Consider the following 17,981-nt stretch of genomic DNA (forward strand, 5'->3'; position numbering starts at 1 on the left):
CAAGGGAGTTGAATTACCTCAATGTTATCTAAAATCTAATTCAATATGTTATTGCAGTGTGTTTATGAGAGCTTCAATCTAGGCCTATTTCGCTAAACGTGGTCGATTCACAGTTTAATTAATAAGTGATTTATTATAGCCTAGTGGTTTAGGCCAATTATTACCCAGTACTTCCTCAGACATTTGGGAAAACTTGAAAATGCAACATGCTGGGAAGGACAGATTCATCTAATCACCATGGGCCTCTTTGGCAGCCAGTAGGCTATTCTGTTAAAAGTGGTTAGTTTTCTACTTTATTTAGGCCTGCTGTTCATGTTGTAGTAATGACACGGCACATTTTGTTACAACTCTGCAATCAAATCCGTTTGGACCTTACGTTATGACTGACACTATAAAGCAATCTTTGTGTTTGCAATTGACTTCCTCTTGCATGCTCTGTTACCACTAGCTTTCACGCGAGTGGTTCACGCCTTTGCACATCCGTAGAGACGTCCTTGAACAGACATCGCGCGCATGAAGTCTGGTCGTCACTCAAGGATGGAGGGGTCAGGGACAGTCACGTCCCTCCAGGAGTTGATAGCATCCATAGACCGCGCCACGCTACCGCGCATTCTCCAGGTTTGTTCGGGAGTCTATTTTCAAGGTAGGCTAAGAGAAAAAGTGAACACTTGCAAAACGATGTCTCATGTGTGTCTGATCTTATAATTTAAGATTGTATAGCTACGCCTCGCAGTGGATGCAGTTTCAGTATGTCAGTAGCCTAATGAATGAAACTCATTTGAAGATTTTTACTCTTTTGAGAATGGGCACTGTCAAATAGCCGTGGGACTTTGCTCTTGACGACAGAAAGGACGCGGTAGCTTTTAAAAATATGTAGGCCTATATGCTGTTGAGAGTTGTATCTTGGAGGAACTCATAAGCTTGACATTAACAGTAGCCTACTTCCACAAACAGTAGCCTATAGCCCAATAAATGATTCAACTTACTTTCTCTTTTAGTTTAGACTGCAGCTCACACAGTCATGTTGTGTCAAAAGAAGCCTACATTAGAGACCGTCTTTGGTGTTCTTGCCAGTTTAAAAAAAAAAAAAAAAAAAAACTGTGAGCATGTAGCTATCATACTTTTTTCAGATAGGCAATGCAGTTGTGATTGTGTGTAATTTAGCCCAGCCCCTACTCTTCAGTTAATTGACCAATTTAAGTTACTATCGTAACAAAATTATCAACAAAATTATCAACAAAAAATAATCATTTTATCTGCACTAAGCATGCCTTGTTACCAGGGGTGGAAAAGTAACTAAATACTTTTACTCAATATTGTACTTGAGTAGCTTTTATGAATACTTTGTACTTTTTAAGTAATTTTTTAAATTAATACTTTTACTTGTACTTGAGTACATTTTGACCCAAGTACTTTACTCAATTACACTGGAACCTGGCCTGAGTACTGAGTAAAAAAATTGACTGAGAGACAAAATGCCATGCACAATAATGCCACAATCCGCCGTAAATGAAAGATTGTGCAGGATGGCACACAGCATTTCCACTATTTTACTATCTTGTATCAATGTATTGGATGATGGCTGGTGCCAAGCAAGAGATAGAGGTTATGGAGGACGATATTCAAGAAAAATAAACATGACATTCTCAAGAGGAAAGCTAATTAAAAGTAACTAAGTACTTTTACTCAAATTACATTTTAAGTGAAGTACTTTTTAACTTTTACTTGAGTGGATTTTTAGATAGGTACTTTTACTTGTACTTGAGTAGAATTTAGGCAAAGTAAAGATACTTTTACTTGAGTACACATTTTCTGTACTCTTTCCACCTCTGCGTGTTACTAGGCCTCGGCCTACTCTGTAGGGCCCTATTTCGGCCCACATATTGCTGATTATTTTTCTCCACTATATTATTCTGTGTTGTCCTCATTTGTAATTTACTTTGCACGGGCGTGTCTGCTGTAGTGTGTAGCTAAATGCAAATGTAGTGATTTAGGCCCTTCTTTGCATTGCTTTGGCCAGGGTCCGTGTACGAGTTGTCGGGGAGTGAGGTGTGCCTGTCCACTGGGGACCTGGTCAAGGTCATCGACCTGAAGCTCCTGTCTGCCAGCTGCACTGACATCTCCTCCAATAGCACATATGAACTCCCAATCGACCACAAAGGTTAGTCTCTTGACCCTCCAAAACACTCACTGTTATAAAGTATGTTATAATGTCTTTCTTTTCTGGTGGGCTTGCAGGTTAACCATTTTAAGAAAATGTACTATTATGACATCACGTTGGGGGTTCCGCAGGCTCATAGGAGTCTATGTAAAACCTTAGAATCCTGGGGCAGTTCCCCCAACGTGATGTCATACCTGCAACCCCACCTGGAGCCAGGTTTTTTGTGTGGCCTTTCTCAACTTTATTGTTGATCGGACAGTATGAGAGGTGGACAGGATGCGAATGGGGAGAGAGATGGGGAGGGGTCTGCAAATGACCCTGGCTGGAATCCCGGTGGAAGCCCAGTGCCCTACCGATATAGGCCACGGCAAGGCCATAATGTCTTTGTTATAAGATTATAAGATGCATACTGTAGTTATCAGTCTAGCATGTCAGCGGTATAATGGGCTAGAATTCAAAGGGTGCCTTTGAAATAGGTACCTCATACTACAAGTAATGGTATTGAGCTTTGTCATACCTTTAGCTGATACTGTATCGACAGACTCAGGCCCGAGGCCCAATTTGGCCAGCGGACTCGTTTTAATTTTGCCTGGCTCTTACCCGACCTGTAGTTCCACGTAGCTTAGTGAGCTCCACTACTATTGTTGGTCTGGTAGCATGTAGCAGGATTCCATTTCTCCAGTCAAAAATTAATTAGAGCATTTATTGCTTCAGTATCAACAAATTCCTTCAAAAGTGTTTTCTAAAGCGTCAAGTCTGTCCTGTCCTGTGACTCCTCAAAGCGAGCTGCCATTGATATTGAAACAATACATGCTCAGATTATTTTTTGACTGGAGAAATGAAATCCCGCTACATGCTCCCAGACCTCTGTGTGTGTTGAGCGCCACCAGGGCTACACACACAGAGGTCTGGTAGGAACCAGGCTATTTTTATTTGGCTGAAAGAGATCATTTCAAATGAGTATTACATTTAGTTGGGCCGCATACACCATTAACATATTGACATGAACATATTGACATGAACATCTAATTTGGTATGCCACAGGAACATGTGTGGGTTCAGGCCAGTGTAGCATCTCCCACTCATTTACACCAGAATATGTGCAGGCGCATTTGAGCTACCATACAGTTTATGACTGTTTATGAAACTTGTAGTAGAGTAGAGTATAGGAGAGTAGAGTAGAGTAGAGTACTTGTATTATTCCCAGGGAAATTAAGGTGTCTGACAGCTTGCATAAATACACAAATAAAAAACATACACAAAGATACACACACAAAGACATACTTACATACATACATACATACATACATACATACATACATACATACATACATACATACATACATACATACATACATATTTTGGCAAAGGACACGCTCAACTTCTTGGAAAAACGAAAGTCTTTGGGTGCGCGATAAAATGTATCAAGTTAAGGAAGAAAAATCCGCACTCACAAACTGCTTCTCATTATTTATTTATATTACCACCATGTCCATGGCTAGGGCCAGCGATGGCACATGCTGCTGCCTTCATAACATTTTGGGTTTTTTAGACATACTATTCCAGCCTTGTTTTTCTTTTTCTTTTTTCCATTCTTTATTGTTCCTTTTGTTTTAAAGATATAGACGGTGTATTTCTGTTGCTGCCTATAGGCTACACTGTGTTTTTGCACCCTTGGGTGCCACCCACCATCATGTGATCCACCTGCAGCTTGTGACTTCTCACCTCCCCTTTGATAAGATGCACCCCTTTCTTTGTTTTGAGTACCACGCACTGATGAAGGATACATACATACATACACATACATTATTAACAGTATCAAGTGAGTAATAAATGTGTACCCACCCCACTTTTTTTTCAACAAATATTGAGTCCGGCCCACGACTTTGACCTACACTTAGATTTGGCTCCCTGTGAATTTGAGTTTTACACCCCCTGTTGGCCTATAGACTCTTGTGCTGATACACGAACGAGGAAGTAACTCTAATTTCCAGAATCCAGAAGTGGGAACAACTTTTCCACAGGTGCCACTTTTGTCGTCACACCTCAGAACCAGAAGACTGGCCAATTATTACAGTTCCCAAAATGAAGTGAGCATACTGAAGGCTGTCTTGACAACCCCAGCAGCGACAGATATCCGATCGTTGTTTTTAGTCTCCTATCTCACTTGCTTACACGCAAGCACACACACACACACTTACACGCTGCACACACACGCCCACCTGTGTTTTTGCTTGTCATTTACAGTCAATACTCTGAATGTCATCCACCTTGACATGGGGCAGGCCGTGGTCTAATAGTTAGGGAGGTGGTCTTCAGATCAGAGGACTGCAGGTTTGAATCCTACCTTGACCTCTCCCTACACCTCCATCCATGGCTGAAGTGCCCTTGAGCAAGGCACCTAACCCCAAATTGCTCCAGGAACTAGTATAACCAATACCCTGTAAAATAACAGTAAGTTGCTTTGGATAACAGTGTTAGCTAAGTGTAATGTAGAATAATGTAATGTAATGATTGATTAGCAATGCAATTCCTATCTGAAGCAGAAAGTTTCTGTTTTTAACATTTTTGTTGCTGCTTTGGCCACTCTAGGTCAAATTGTCTATATGCGGCCCCTAAAAAGTGGTGAAAGTAGGCAGGTGCGCACAGGTACACAGCATCGGTATATCATTTACATCCGGTGCGCAGTACCGGTAAGAGAATCGGGTTAATGCTGTCCATAAACCCATTTGAAAATTCTATTAAAGTGGAAAACATACAACCACACCATGTCATTTGAGACAAGTGTCCTATGAAGAGAATAGCTCAAAGTTACCTAAAATAGTAATGCAGTGATATATAGATCTGTAGGGCACATGTTTATTTTGTTTGCGCTCTTTCTGATGTTGGCATTGGAAGGGCGCATGTTAGGAAGACTTGCAGAAAATAGCACCGGTAAGACATGAAAACTACTTTCACCCCTGCCCCTAAACCAAAATCAATTTGAGGTGTAGAGGGTATTATTGTCACGGGCTGATTCACTACATAGTGCCCCAGCCTGTCCATCCGGCCATTACAGTGAATGTGGCAACTAAGTCAGTCTGGTTAACAGGCCAATTTTCAGCTCTTCCTGGTCCAGAAAAATCTGGCACCAATGGAATGCAAATGCTACACACATTCTAGCTTTGGGAATCAGTGGTCAGAGTGGTTGTATCCCATGGCTTCTGACTAGGAGAACATCTTATGTATGGGAGGTTAGTCAGTCCAAGATTTGACTTCAGGTTTCATTTCAGTAAGTTTCATATCACCAAAAAAGTTACGTATACGACTAGTACGTAATTGACTAGTACAGACGATTAGTGTAGCCTCAGGAAAAGGAAGCTTTAACTTCGTATTCAAGTGACTATTTTTGTATATGCTTGTATATAGCTCCAACAAGAAGAGCATAGATTACAGAAATTAGTCAGATCTTTTGCAGAAGTGCAACAGAAGCAAGCAACCCTATCCTTGTTTGCATATATTGTAGACTAAATATTGTACAGCCTGGTCCATAGGTTAATGATTACATTACATTACATTATATTGCATTTGGCAGACGCTTTATCACCAACAGAGGACATAATCATAGCCAACATCACTAGCAAATAAAAGTGCACAGGAAATATACAGAACAACAAGTGCAGATGCAAAGAAGGGTTAGTTCGTTTTTTTTTTTTATAGTGCATACAAACATACTCCTATACACACACACCATGTCAAGAGTCTGGCCTGGGGCTAGGTCAGCTCTTGACATGATGTGTGTGTATGGGTGTGTTTTTGTGCATACTATAAAATAATAATAATAATAATAATAATAATAAAAAGATGGGGCCTTTGCCTTGGCATGCATCAAACCTGTGAGACGTGGCCCCTGTTTAGCCATTAGATTGGCAAAGATGCATTACTTAGGACTCTCTGTAATGTCATGACAGTGTTGTACCTTAGTAGTAAAGCCTTCTTTCAATGACTACTACAATGTTCCACCGGTGGAACGGTGCACATCAGTAAGCTACACCCTTAGTTGACTTTTATCTGAAATCAGGTGTAATTTTCAGTCATGGGAAGTAATGGGCTAAATGTATTGGTGGATATTATGTGGTCGGTTAGGTTAGAGCTAAAGGGATGCTCTCTCTAGAATAATTAAAGCAGTGGTTTCAGTGGTTCATGATCTTATTACAGACTGACAGACACTTAGTAACCACACTAAGAAGGCTGCCTTTCAGAATCAAGACCGAGAGACCATTTCACTTCCAACCTGCAGGTTGACTGACGACAAAAACTTACTTGTGTTCTGTTGGTATTTGGATTGTGTTTTAGTGGGTTGCTAACATCTCTCCCTCTCTCCCTCTCTCTCTCTCTCTCACACACATACACACACACACACACACACACGTCCACTCCACTTACAGGGCTGTTCAAGGTGGTTGCGGAGGACATGGCGTACAGCTCTGTGGAGGAGATGGTGGGCCTGCTGCCGGTGGGGGTGGACGTTGTGGGCTCCTTCTCCTTCGTCACCCGCTCCCAGCTGACCGTGGGTAACTTCTCCATGGCGCCGGGACAGGTGCTGACACTGCTCTCCTCCGACCAGGGCTACGCCCGCTGCCAGGTAAATAGTCTGAATGGGGGGTGTGGGGGACTTTTTTTTCTCCAGAAATGAGACTGCACCTTGCATTAAGGTGCGTTTTTACACACTGAAGAAGGCACACGCCGAAACACGCTTGTGAAATAAAACACACGTTAGGCCCTACCGTGGCTGATATGGTAGGGCACTCGTCTACTACGCGGCCGACCCGGGTTTGATTCCCGGCCTAGGTCCTTTGCCGACCCTTCCCCGTCTCTCTCTCCCAACTCACTTCCTGTCTCTGCTTCACTGTCCTGTCTGATAAAAAACAATAAAGGCTTATAAAGCCCCAAAACAATACTTTAAAAAAACAGTGTCACAGTCGAAGTTGTAAGAATGAAGCCTGCTCTAAGCTCAGCAATTGAGTTGGGTGTGGGGGTTTCCCTACAGCTAGCACCTAGCCAACATTGTTTTAGGGACTGTAACCAATACCCTGTAATAACTGCAAGTAGCATTGGATAAAAGCGCCATTTAAAGTAATTCTGTGCCATTTTTGGAAATAAGCTTATTTTACACCTCTCCTTGAGTTAAATGATTGAGTTTTACCTTTCTCCTGTACTTCTTGCCGTTCTCTTAGTATGGCAGTGCACATTTTACCTCCAAGCTAGCAATTCACATTGAGTCCTACGAGACCAGTTGGCGGCTAACTGGTCTCATAGGACTCAATGTTAACTGCTAGCTTAGAGGTAAACTCAAAGTGCAATGTAATAATGTAATGCAAGGTGACAATAAAAGGCACTTGTATTGGATTCTATTCAGGTGACAGGTCCAGAAGGCTCCAAAGTGGAGGTGCGTATCCCTCTGTCTCAGGCGGGCCTGTTCTACGAGTGTCAGAGTGAGCACGGCTACTCGCTACGACAGATCCTGTCGTCCGAGCGCCTCCGCAGCCGACGCTTCCGCAGCGTGACCTCCAAGTCTTGCGGGGGACCGTTGCTCTTCTCTCCCATCTACCAGATAGAGGCTATCATGCACAGTAAGTGGCAGCATGCGCGCTGTGACTTCTGTTTTTTTTTTGCTGTCATTGCCATGCAGTGGGTTCCATCATGCAGTGCACCATGCATTTAAAAACATTGCAAGCCAGTTCAACTTGGCAAGTTGCCCTGCTGCCTTAAACTTGTTAGTTAACTCAACTCGAGGATTAACTCAAATCGAGGCTTTCTCAAGGGCAACTTACTTTTTTATGTTTAACTGGCTGCACTGTTTTACAGTGTGGTATCCGATTAGCCTGGCCGCGCCAAAAACCCCTACAGCAAAGGGGCGTCTAGATTTCTAGGCTAGTATCCGATAGTATTTCTTTCACTGTGACTGTGATGGACAATAAGTGGACACGCCTTGGCCTTGTCTCTGTGCTGATTAGTTTCACCGAACTATGAGACTCGTGCACAGTATATTAAAGAAAGGAAACGGACTTCATCACGTGTGCATCACTACATCACTGTACACTCTCTAGGCGCACTCATTGGCTGTTGAGTCCTCTAGAAAATAGCAATGGCTTCTCATTGACTACTGAGTGGTCTATAATTAACGTCAAGTTGTTTAATAGAAAATAACATAGTAAGAGTATATCACTCTGCCTAATCTACTGTTCACAGTTAATGGCTTATTATATTGGGTGTAGAGTTCACTCTCACACCACTTCTCCTTTTAGGAGGTTCATATGTGGTTTACATGAGAGCTTCAAGTGGAGACTACAGCTCAAAGTTGATGTTAGCTTAAAAAAGGAAAAGTCTCAGTCCACAAGGTTGGCTTGTGAGAGGTTTGTTTGGTCTGTAAAAATGCTTAATTAGCCCTCAAGTAAGCTTATGTCATTTTATTCCTCATTTGTCAACGTCACGTCATCTAACATATAAAGCAAAGTGAGCCTCATAAAACCAAAGCAAGTTTGCTGGAAATCGTTTTTGCAAGGGATGTTAGCAGAAATTCCATTTTTCATTTGCTTCTCATAGTAGTGGTATCAAAGTGCGTGCAATAAACAGAAAGAAGACCTGAAATTTAGAGCTTGTAGTTTTACTTCCTCTTGTGGCCTGCCTGGGCTTCCGTATGTATCTATGGAGACACTCTGTATAGAACCTTAACAGTGAGCTGAATTTGGCAGACAGACAACATGAGAGAGGCAGTAATAATGTTATTTACACCGCCAGACGTCATCCAAGCGGAAGGTAATCATGAAATACGGAAGAGGCCAGGAATGCTTAAACTAACATAATTCATATCTTTTATATCATTATTGTATCTGTCGTCTATGTTTATTGATAAATCCCAAACAGTGGCCAAGTCATCTCTCAACAGTTGAACTAGAGAGGATGTAGCCCCGTAACACACAATGTTCCACCACTGGAGCGTTGTAATAGTTACTGGAAAAACGTAACTACCATAGTACTACACGACTATGACAATGCACAGGGCATTCAGTAATGCATTACGACTTGGCCATTGCCATTCTGGTAATGGCTAATTTATAACAGGGGCTGTGTCTTAAGGCAGTGTTTCTCAACCTTTTTTAAGTCGATGCACCCTTTCAATTCATGAAAAATTTCAAGGCACCCCAAAACAACAAGCTGTAACATGGCATTGCATCTGATACCACACAAGCTTAGAAAAGTAACACATTTGGAGATGACACACAGCCCACAAGCCTATATTTTGCTGTTTTCATGACGTAGAACAGGAAAACTGTCAGTGAAGCACTGACTTGAGGGATGCCAGGTTCTCTCAGGAGTCAAGCAACTCATTTACATTTGACACACACACAAATCACAAGCAAACAGATCACCAATGAGGATGGTTATCTGTAATGGTCACTTAGATCCATTTCTGAAGTTATATGAATGTTATCAGCCCCAATCACCAGGGTATATAAACTTATGATCAAGCGTATTTGGGTAGTTTCTGTTGTTATTATTTCAAAACACAGCACACAGTTGTCAGACAATAAATGGCTTCATTCAAACAATAACCATAAGTGATACAAAAACGGCTGCAAACATTCTACCGGGGTATGTAAACTTATCAGCAGCACTATCTGTGGCATCACAATTTCCAATGTTTCATTTTGTATCTTTGGTGGTTTTGTAACACTTACCTGCATATGGCTGTAAGGGAAAAAATGGATTTAGAGGTTTTTGCAGACAAAGTACATATGGATTTAGCTGTCATTGTGCCGCAAAAAAATGACTGAAGTAACATTAATGATTCCTATACTTAAATATGAATTCCTGATAAAAATTGACTTTTTCACAAAAAGTGGTCAAGTGGATTTACGTCGAGTTTTACATCTGAACTCTTCATATGTTGACGTTGCCATCCCTTCCTTGTTCACAGTGAGGAAAAACATTGTCAACTTCCCCTCCAGCCTGGAAGTGGACGTGGTGGACGTCACAGAAACCAGCCAGCACATCGAGTTTGTGAAGCCCCTCACCCTCCCAGAGGTGTGCGCCCAGCACCCACACCCCCCACAAGGAGGAGACGCCGCCGCCGCCGCCGCCACCATCTTCCCCGTCGTGGCGGAGATCCTGGAGGCGCCCGAGGCCTCGCGCCACTTCTTCCAGTGCGAGTGGCACCCGCGGCTGCAGAAGGGCGCGCGGCTGGTGCTGCACGGCCACGGCGAGCGCAGCATGGTGCTGGCCTCCACGCCGCAGGGCCGCAAGGCGCGCCAGTACTTCCTGCTCCAGTCGGAATACGCCGGCAGGCTGCGGAGGAAGGCCAGGGAGTTCGGCTCGGTGTACGAGCTGTACGTGGCTGCCAGCCGGGTGGGAGGTGGAGGTGGGTCGGTTGGGGGCGGAAAGGGGGTGACGAAAGGAGGTGGTGTGGGCGAGGGGCTGAGGGTGAGCGCTACGCGGAACTGCGAGGCGGTGGAGGAGGAGGGGCTGCCGGAGCTGGAGGTGGGGGAGCAGCTGGAGGTGCTCAGGTGTGAACCGGTGGAGCTACCTAGCACAGGTGAAGGGGGCAAGGCCAAACAGAGGGTGGAAGCACTTTTGTGCAGGCGCATACAGGAAGATGACGACGACGACGACGACGATGACGAAGAAGTCGAAGACGATGAGGACAAAGGAGGAAAGGGGCACAGCAAAGCGGACCTGGTCCACTTGCCGCTGTTCATGGGAGCCCAATTCATGGAGGTCATCTCGGACAAGAGGAAGTACAGCCTGGCCGAGCTGGGGAAGGGCTTCTCTCTTCCCCTGGACGTCAAGGTGGCGTCGCGGGACCCCGACCTGGAGAAGGACCCTCTCCCTGGACTGCCGGTCCTCAGGCTGGAGGAGGTAGTGATTCGGAGCTAGTTATTTACTCCATCTTTTTAACCTCTTATGCTCTGTGTTGTTTATACATGGGTTCACCGCGTTTGTAAATACGATATTGTGAGGAGGGGCAAGACACTGGCAGCCAACCACGTGAGCTAATTTTTTGACCTACAGCGGCTTCCAACAATCGTCGAGGTTGAGTTGGGCGCAGTCAGGAGAAAACAAAAATTTAGAACCCATGTATAGATCACATACGTGTACATTTTTGTTGATTCATTTTTTGATTTAGGTGTAATGTTTTCAATCTCATCATACATAATACATTGTAATATGTGTATGTTTTAATGCGTTGTATAGTTTGTATTGGGCATGTGCACAACAGGTACAAGTGACAATACATTTAATTACATTTTAAATACAATGGTATTGCATACATGTATATTGTGTATGTGTTCACACTGTGCACATGTGTATGGTATGATAATAAAGGTACTCTATTCTAGATGGCAGTGGAGCCCTGTGTGCGTGCCAGCCTCCTGGAGAAACCTCACCTCTGCTTCGAGCTGCCCACGAACTGGCTGCACATGTCTGTGTCCTTCACGTCCGAACCCTTACCCTGGCCAAGGGAACGAGCCCCGAGGCTCTGCCTGGAGACAGTCACCGAGGTCAAGGAGCAGTTCTACTACGAGTTCCGCAAGCTCACCACCAACCAAGAGGCCGCCCCGCCTCCGCGGCCCCCCAAAAGGGCAACGTCTCAGGAGCCGACGGCCAAACCCAAACCGCTGGCCAAATCAACCAGGGACAGGGAGAGGGGCAGGGACAGGGATATGAAGAAGGACACGCCCCCGGAACTGGGAAAGAAGACCAGAAGCATGTCCACCAGCCTGTGCCAGCTGTCATTGGACAGTGGAAGACAGAAGAGAAATCCTCCTCCTCCTCCGACCCCGACAGAGGTCAGTCTCTCTCCTCCCTCTCTGCTCTACAGGCAGGAACAATGACTTGTTGACTGGTACCTACCAAACAATGGCAAAAGTGCTTATTTTAGCCTCATTTTGTCAATACGTACCTACGGGCTGCCTTCAAATCTGCAATATGCAAAAATCCATCTGACCTCTGTTGACAAAATCAGACTGGTTGCTGACTTAGTCTCCCGCACACTGATCATTTCGCTGTTTTTCTTTAATGAACGATGTCTCGGTCCTAGACCTTCATCAGTCATTTTTGAGAAATTCAGCAACCAGTCTGATTTTGTCAACAGAGGTCAGACAGTGGTATATTGCAGATTTGAATTCACCACATCTGAATAGACAAAATGATACTGGTTAGGCCTACTGATTTTGGCTTCGAAATGCCATTGGGTGTCACAGGTATGGATTTGGGTACCAGTCTTTTGTGTTTGCAATGAACTTAGGCATCTGCATCTGCATAGTGCGGGTTTTGGAAACAGGCCAGTGGAACACAAATGGTAATTTTCTGTGTCAGCAGATTGGGTGGATCAAGTTGAAGTGTGGGAACCAGGGCACTGACATGGTTCTTTGTTAATTGCTTATTACATAGATCTTTGACACAAGGTTCAAGTTTCAATTTTGACTTAGCCTATTAGCAGAGAAGATTAAAGGCCTTTTTTTAAGAGAATTGTTCACTTTGGTATAAAAGCATGAAATTTGGCACAGATACTCTCTAAGGGTTACTTTTTGGAAAAAAAGCGCTGGCCACGCAAAAATTCAATATGGCGGCCATTTTTCAAGATGGCCGCCACTGCTACTGAATGGTTAGTGTAAAACCCATTAACTTTGGTTTAAAAACATGAAATTTGGCTCAAATACTCTCTAAGGGTCACTTTTTAGTAAAAAGCATTGGTCACACAAAAAAATCAATATGGCGGCCATTATTCAAGATGGCCGCCTTTTCTACTATCGGTTAGTGTAAAAGCCATTTACTTTGGTATATGAACATGAAATTTGGCTGAAATACTCTCTAAGGGTCACTTTTAAGGAAAGAAGCACTGGCCACGTCAAATTTCAATATGGCGCCCGTTTTTCAAGATGGCAGCCATTGCTACTAAACGGTTAGTGTAAAAACCATTTACTTTGGTATTAAAACATGAAATTTGGCTGAAATACTGTTTGAGGGCCATTGTTTTGGAAAAAAATGCACTGGTCACCCAAAAATTCAATATGGCGGCCATTTTTCAAGATGTCCTCCATTGCTCCTCAATAGTTGGTGTAAAAGTTGTTTACTTTGGTATAAAAACATTTGTTTTGGCAGAAATACTCTCTGTGGGCCACTGTTTTGGAAGAAGGCCATGACTACACAAAAAATGAATATGGTATACATTTTTCAAGATGGCTGCCATTGCTAATGCTGTTTTTAAAATTGGTACATATACAGTAAATCATGGTCTAGAATCACATATCCTCTATTCACATGTACAGCTGCAAAGGTCTGTGCAACTGAAACCCAATTTAAAACATGCATCTTTGCAGCCACACTTTCTGCAATTGTTAGATTAGCAGTCCAGAAGACCTCCCATTGTTTACCAAGCTTTTTCCGTCCTCAGTCAGCAGGACTCTCTGCTTTTGGTTGACCTTTGGTTGCTTATGGGCAAACATATCAAATCTAGCCTCATCAATGTGGCTGGACCATCCATCTCTTGTGAAGTGCTCTCTACTGAATGACGATTTCACTGTGTTGTCTCCATGAATGACCTTTGCTCAGCCACAGCCATACAGTAGCTGAGTTACTTGCCATTGATGCATCATCAGTCCCCAATTCTTTTGGTCAAGATGTTCTGCCATGGATGATATTGTCAGATTGGCGCAAGCTCTTGTAGATGACCCACACTTCCGTCAAGTTGTTGGCCTTGGAGAGTGACTAAGTCCAGTCACACAGCAGTCCATTCAGAACCTCCTGCGGTTAAGCTCAGTGACATAAGCTGGAGAAGAGAGATGGTGTACTGTACCGCTAGAGGGTTGATCACGGCAGGCATGTGTATCAGCTGGTGCAACCCAAACAGTTCTGGAAGATAGCACTAGAGGGTGTGCATGATGAGGTTGGGCATCTATGCAGAATGAGCCCTATAACTTGCCCGTGCCCAGTTTTTATGATCTGGCATGGCCAATGACATCGAAGAGAAGTGCTTGAGGTGTGAGTGCTGTTTCAGATGGAAATTTGTTCTTCAGAGCTGCACCAATGGAGAGCATTATGACCATGTACCCACTGGAGCTCATCTGCATGGACTACCTCTTTGTCTCTGGAACAGACAGTTGTGACACACAAAACATCTTTGTCATCACTGAAAACTTTATAAAGTTCTCAGTAGTAGTACCCACATGAGACCAAAAAACATTCAGTGGATTGGGGATGAGCATTCGTCCTGCAGTCGAATGTGGTGCTTTATTACCGTGGTGTGGCCATAGGTGAGCTCATCTGTGGCAAATACCTGTGGGACACTGTTGACGTCTCTTCCAATGCTCAGGGATAGGTGAATCCTCACGTTTGAATCTGAGTAGCCCAGAGGATGACTCAGGCGTACAAGGAGCATGTTGGCTGGGATCAAATGAGGTGACACATTGGGTTAATGATATCTGCAAGGGCACTGTGGTCAGTCATGTTGCAAAGCATGATGGGCAGGGCAGGATTAAGATGGACTGGGGCCCCTAGGCTACAGTTTGACAGGAAATTTCACTGCAAAACTACATGGCCAGCGTCATTCCGAGATAGAAATTAAGAATAACATATATGGAGACAAATCTGAATACTGCCTCTTGTCACAATTCTGTCTTCCACACTCCCCACCCCCCTTTAGCCAACTGGATCCCCCTGGCAAGTGGGGGCCCCTAGACAGCCATAACTAGCTTGTGGGTTAATCCAGCCCTGACGATGGGAAATGTACAGTTTGTAGCAACAGTACACCACCTGGCAATTGACAATGTTCATGTGGTCCAGTCTTTCCTAATCCAACAAGGCCAGTGGTGTATAGCTTTTGATGAGCCGGTATGGTGAGAGCTTTGCGACCCCATAGCCTGACAGTGTGTGGGTGCTTTGTGGTCTCATAGCCTTGGGCAATAGCTGCCATCAGAGTGGGCTCAGAAAAGGGATTTCAAACCATCTTTTTGAATGCCGTCTTGGTAGAGATGGTCAAGGACATTGGTGCTAATCTTGAAAAATTGCTGTCATATTGAATTTCTGTGTGGCCACTGTGCCTTTTTCCAAAACTGTGCCCCTCAGAGAGTTTTTATGACAACTTCCATGTTTTTATACCAAACAAAACGACGAGCCAAATTTCATGTTTGTATCCCAAAGTAAGTGGCTATTACACTAACCAATAGTAGAACATATTGATTTTTTTTGCGTGGCCAGTGCTTTTTACTGAAAAGTAACCCGTAGAGAGTATTTGAGCCAAATTTCATGTTTTTAAACCAAAGTTAATGGGTTTTACACTAACCATTCAGTAGCAGTGGCGGCCATCTTGAAAAATGGCCGCCATATTGAATTTTTGAGTGGCCAGCGCTTTTTTTCCAAAAAGTGACCCTTAAAGAGTATCTGTGCCAAATGTCATGCTTTTATACCAAAGTGAACGATTATGTTACTAATCTGCTCTACTATATGTAATTCTGACATACACCAAGAGTACAGTAATGCTGTAAGTATGTCCTTGATTATATGAACTTAAAGGACCAGCTCAGTGAATTTCAACATACAGTTGTAATGCTCCTACTACCCTGGACTGAGGGTTTTTTTTTTCTTCTTCAGCCTTTTCCAAGATCTTGGTCATTGTAATGGGGGCAGCCCTTTGTTTACATTTCGAAAAAACATTTTTATTTATTCCCAAAAACATCCGAAAGGTTATACAACATCAGCAGACAACTAGCAAACAGCGGTACCTTTTGGGAAAATATTTGGAGTAGGCCTACCGTATGTTAATTTTTTTAAAAATGTCAACAATGCTGGCCCCATTAGAATAGCTCATATCTCGGAAAGGGCTGAGCCGAAAAATGTGGCATCACCGGGTACTGACAAGTCAAGGGTAGCGTGAGCAATAAAACAGCATATTGAAATTGACTGAACTGGTCCTTTAATTACAGGCTCTAAGCCCAATAGGCAGACACACAACATAGTATACATAGCCATACAAATGCTTCCACATATATGATTGATATCGGATAGAGCTGCATCAGGAGCTTGTGAGAATCATTATCGTTTTTAGACTTATCTAGACGGCACATGAACTTAAACATTAGGTTCCTCAAGAGAGCCTGTAAAGTACAAATTCCTGAGTCACAAAATAGTTTACTAGCACTGCAACTCCCGGGCTTTTCAAGCAATATCCTCAGACATCTGTGTTGTGGAAGTTGCGTTGTTTTTTTCAGCAATATCCTCAGACATCTGCATTGTGGAAGTTTGTATAGGCAACAAGTGGCAATAATGCAGAATACTGCGGCAAATGGTGCCTCATCATCGGGCATTGGACAGCAACATGGTGAAATACAGGAAATACAAAATGCAGCTACCGTACATTTTTGTGTTCTGCTTTGCCTGGCCCCCAGATCCCCAGTCCCGTGTTCCAGTCCTCATGCTAACCCAGTATAAATTGCATAGTTCATGTGTTTTTTCCCCTTCTTGTTCTTCCATTAGAGTGCCGTCGATGAGCCACCGCCGATCATTCCTAGAAAGCCAGAGGCACACAGGGTGAGCAGCACAGTCCCCAACACCTACGTCAGGGGTCCCAAGAAGAAAAAGGACAAGACCAGAGGTAGACAGACGCTCTGTCTCCACAAAGTCGCATATACTGTACTGCATTTACTTAACTCAATCCTCCAGATCTCCATTCACTTCAATGTGATCAGAGATGGTTGACAAACTAGGTTCTACCATGATGCCAAGACGTTTAGAAAGCTTGTTAACCAGAACTGACCCACATTACATCCAGATTATACATTTCACATAGCAGACATTTACTCAATGCAACTTGGTTATTTTTGCCGACTGATCAAAGTAGATTGGTCTGATTCACTACCTAACTCTTGGGAATGTAGGAGAGTACTGTACAGCTTTAGACACCAGTCTTTACTATGGATATTACCACCATAGATTTCCACTACCATGTTTTGCAACTAGAGACCCCAGTCAAATTCAAAGGCGTTTTTGCCCTCAAGATAAACCATTAATCAGAAGATGATTCACTTCACCATCTACTTAACCGAGATGACATGCATGGTGCATTGTGATGTGCAGTGTCTTTTAACACGTCTGTCCTTTGCAGGGAGATGTGACTCAGACAGCGAGCACGACTACGAGACAGTAGAGGACATGGTGAGGAATGCCCAGGAGAGCGTCATGTTCTACTGACCCAACGTCAGCCAATCGGATGCATCACATGCACACAAAAAAAGAAATCAAAGACTTAAAAAAGAAGACAAAAATATGTGGACCTTTGAGGACAGTTAAAGGAACAGACCACCCTTTTTTGATTTTCACATGTTTGCAGTATTTCCCAACATTATTCATGAATGTGCATATCATTTTCGTCCCAGTGTTTTCAGTACTTAGATTTATTGGATCAAAATTATTAGCATAGCTTAGCATAATCACTGGAAGTAACTGGTATCCTTAGCATCAAGGCACAAGTGGTCACTGGACGGAATTAAATTAACGTTTTACACTCTGGTGAATTTTACATTAATTTTAAAATGGTTTATAAGTACATTTGATTGTGTTTTATTTTGTACCATAGACTTGCATTGCTATGCCTAATGCGGCTATACTGTTAAACGGGGCAATGCAAACACATAGACGAAAATTATATGCACATTCATAATTAATGCTTGGAAATACTGCAAATATGTGAAAATCAAAAAATGGTGGTCTGTTCCTTTAAGATCAACTTGATGCCACGTTAGCACCAAATTATTAAAAATGTGTATGGTCTTTGAAGAATACT

The 17,981-nt window shown here is 43.2% G+C and overlaps 1 protein-coding gene across 1 annotated transcript; it reads left to right on the top strand.

Annotated features, from left to right (window-relative positions):
* The first annotated feature begins 520 nt into the window (after positions 1-520).
* Positions 521-17,482, top strand: themis2 (thymocyte selection associated family member 2). The gene is made up of 8 exons (XM_063198135.1): positions 521-643; positions 2,021-2,161; positions 6,589-6,785; positions 7,560-7,773; positions 10,122-11,059; positions 11,542-11,991; positions 16,676-16,793; positions 17,304-17,482. Exons 1-8 carry the CDS (start codon positions 538-540, stop codon positions 17,387-17,389), a joined length of 2,250 nt encoding a protein of 749 aa, XP_063054205.1. The 5' UTR covers positions 521-537; the 3' UTR covers positions 17,390-17,482.
* The last annotated feature ends 499 nt before the right edge of the window (positions 17,483-17,981 follow it).

This window comes from Engraulis encrasicolus, chromosome 5 (assembly GCF_034702125.1).
Source record: "Engraulis encrasicolus isolate BLACKSEA-1 chromosome 5, IST_EnEncr_1.0, whole genome shotgun sequence".
Classification (NCBI taxonomy): domain Eukaryota; kingdom Metazoa; phylum Chordata; class Actinopteri; order Clupeiformes; family Engraulidae; genus Engraulis; species Engraulis encrasicolus.

Coding starts and splice junctions, on each gene's coding strand:
- themis2 (XM_063198135.1), top strand. CDS start 538: ATGGAGGGGTCAGGGACAGTCACGTCCCTCCAGGAGTTGATAGCATCC. Junction 7,774..10,121: donor GATAGAGGCTATCATGCACA/GTAAGTGGCAGC, acceptor CCTTGTTCACAG/TGAGGAAAAACATTGTCAAC. Junction 11,992..16,675: donor CTCCTCCGACCCCGACAGAG/GTCAGTCTCTCT, acceptor TTCTTCCATTAG/AGTGCCGTCGATGAGCCACC.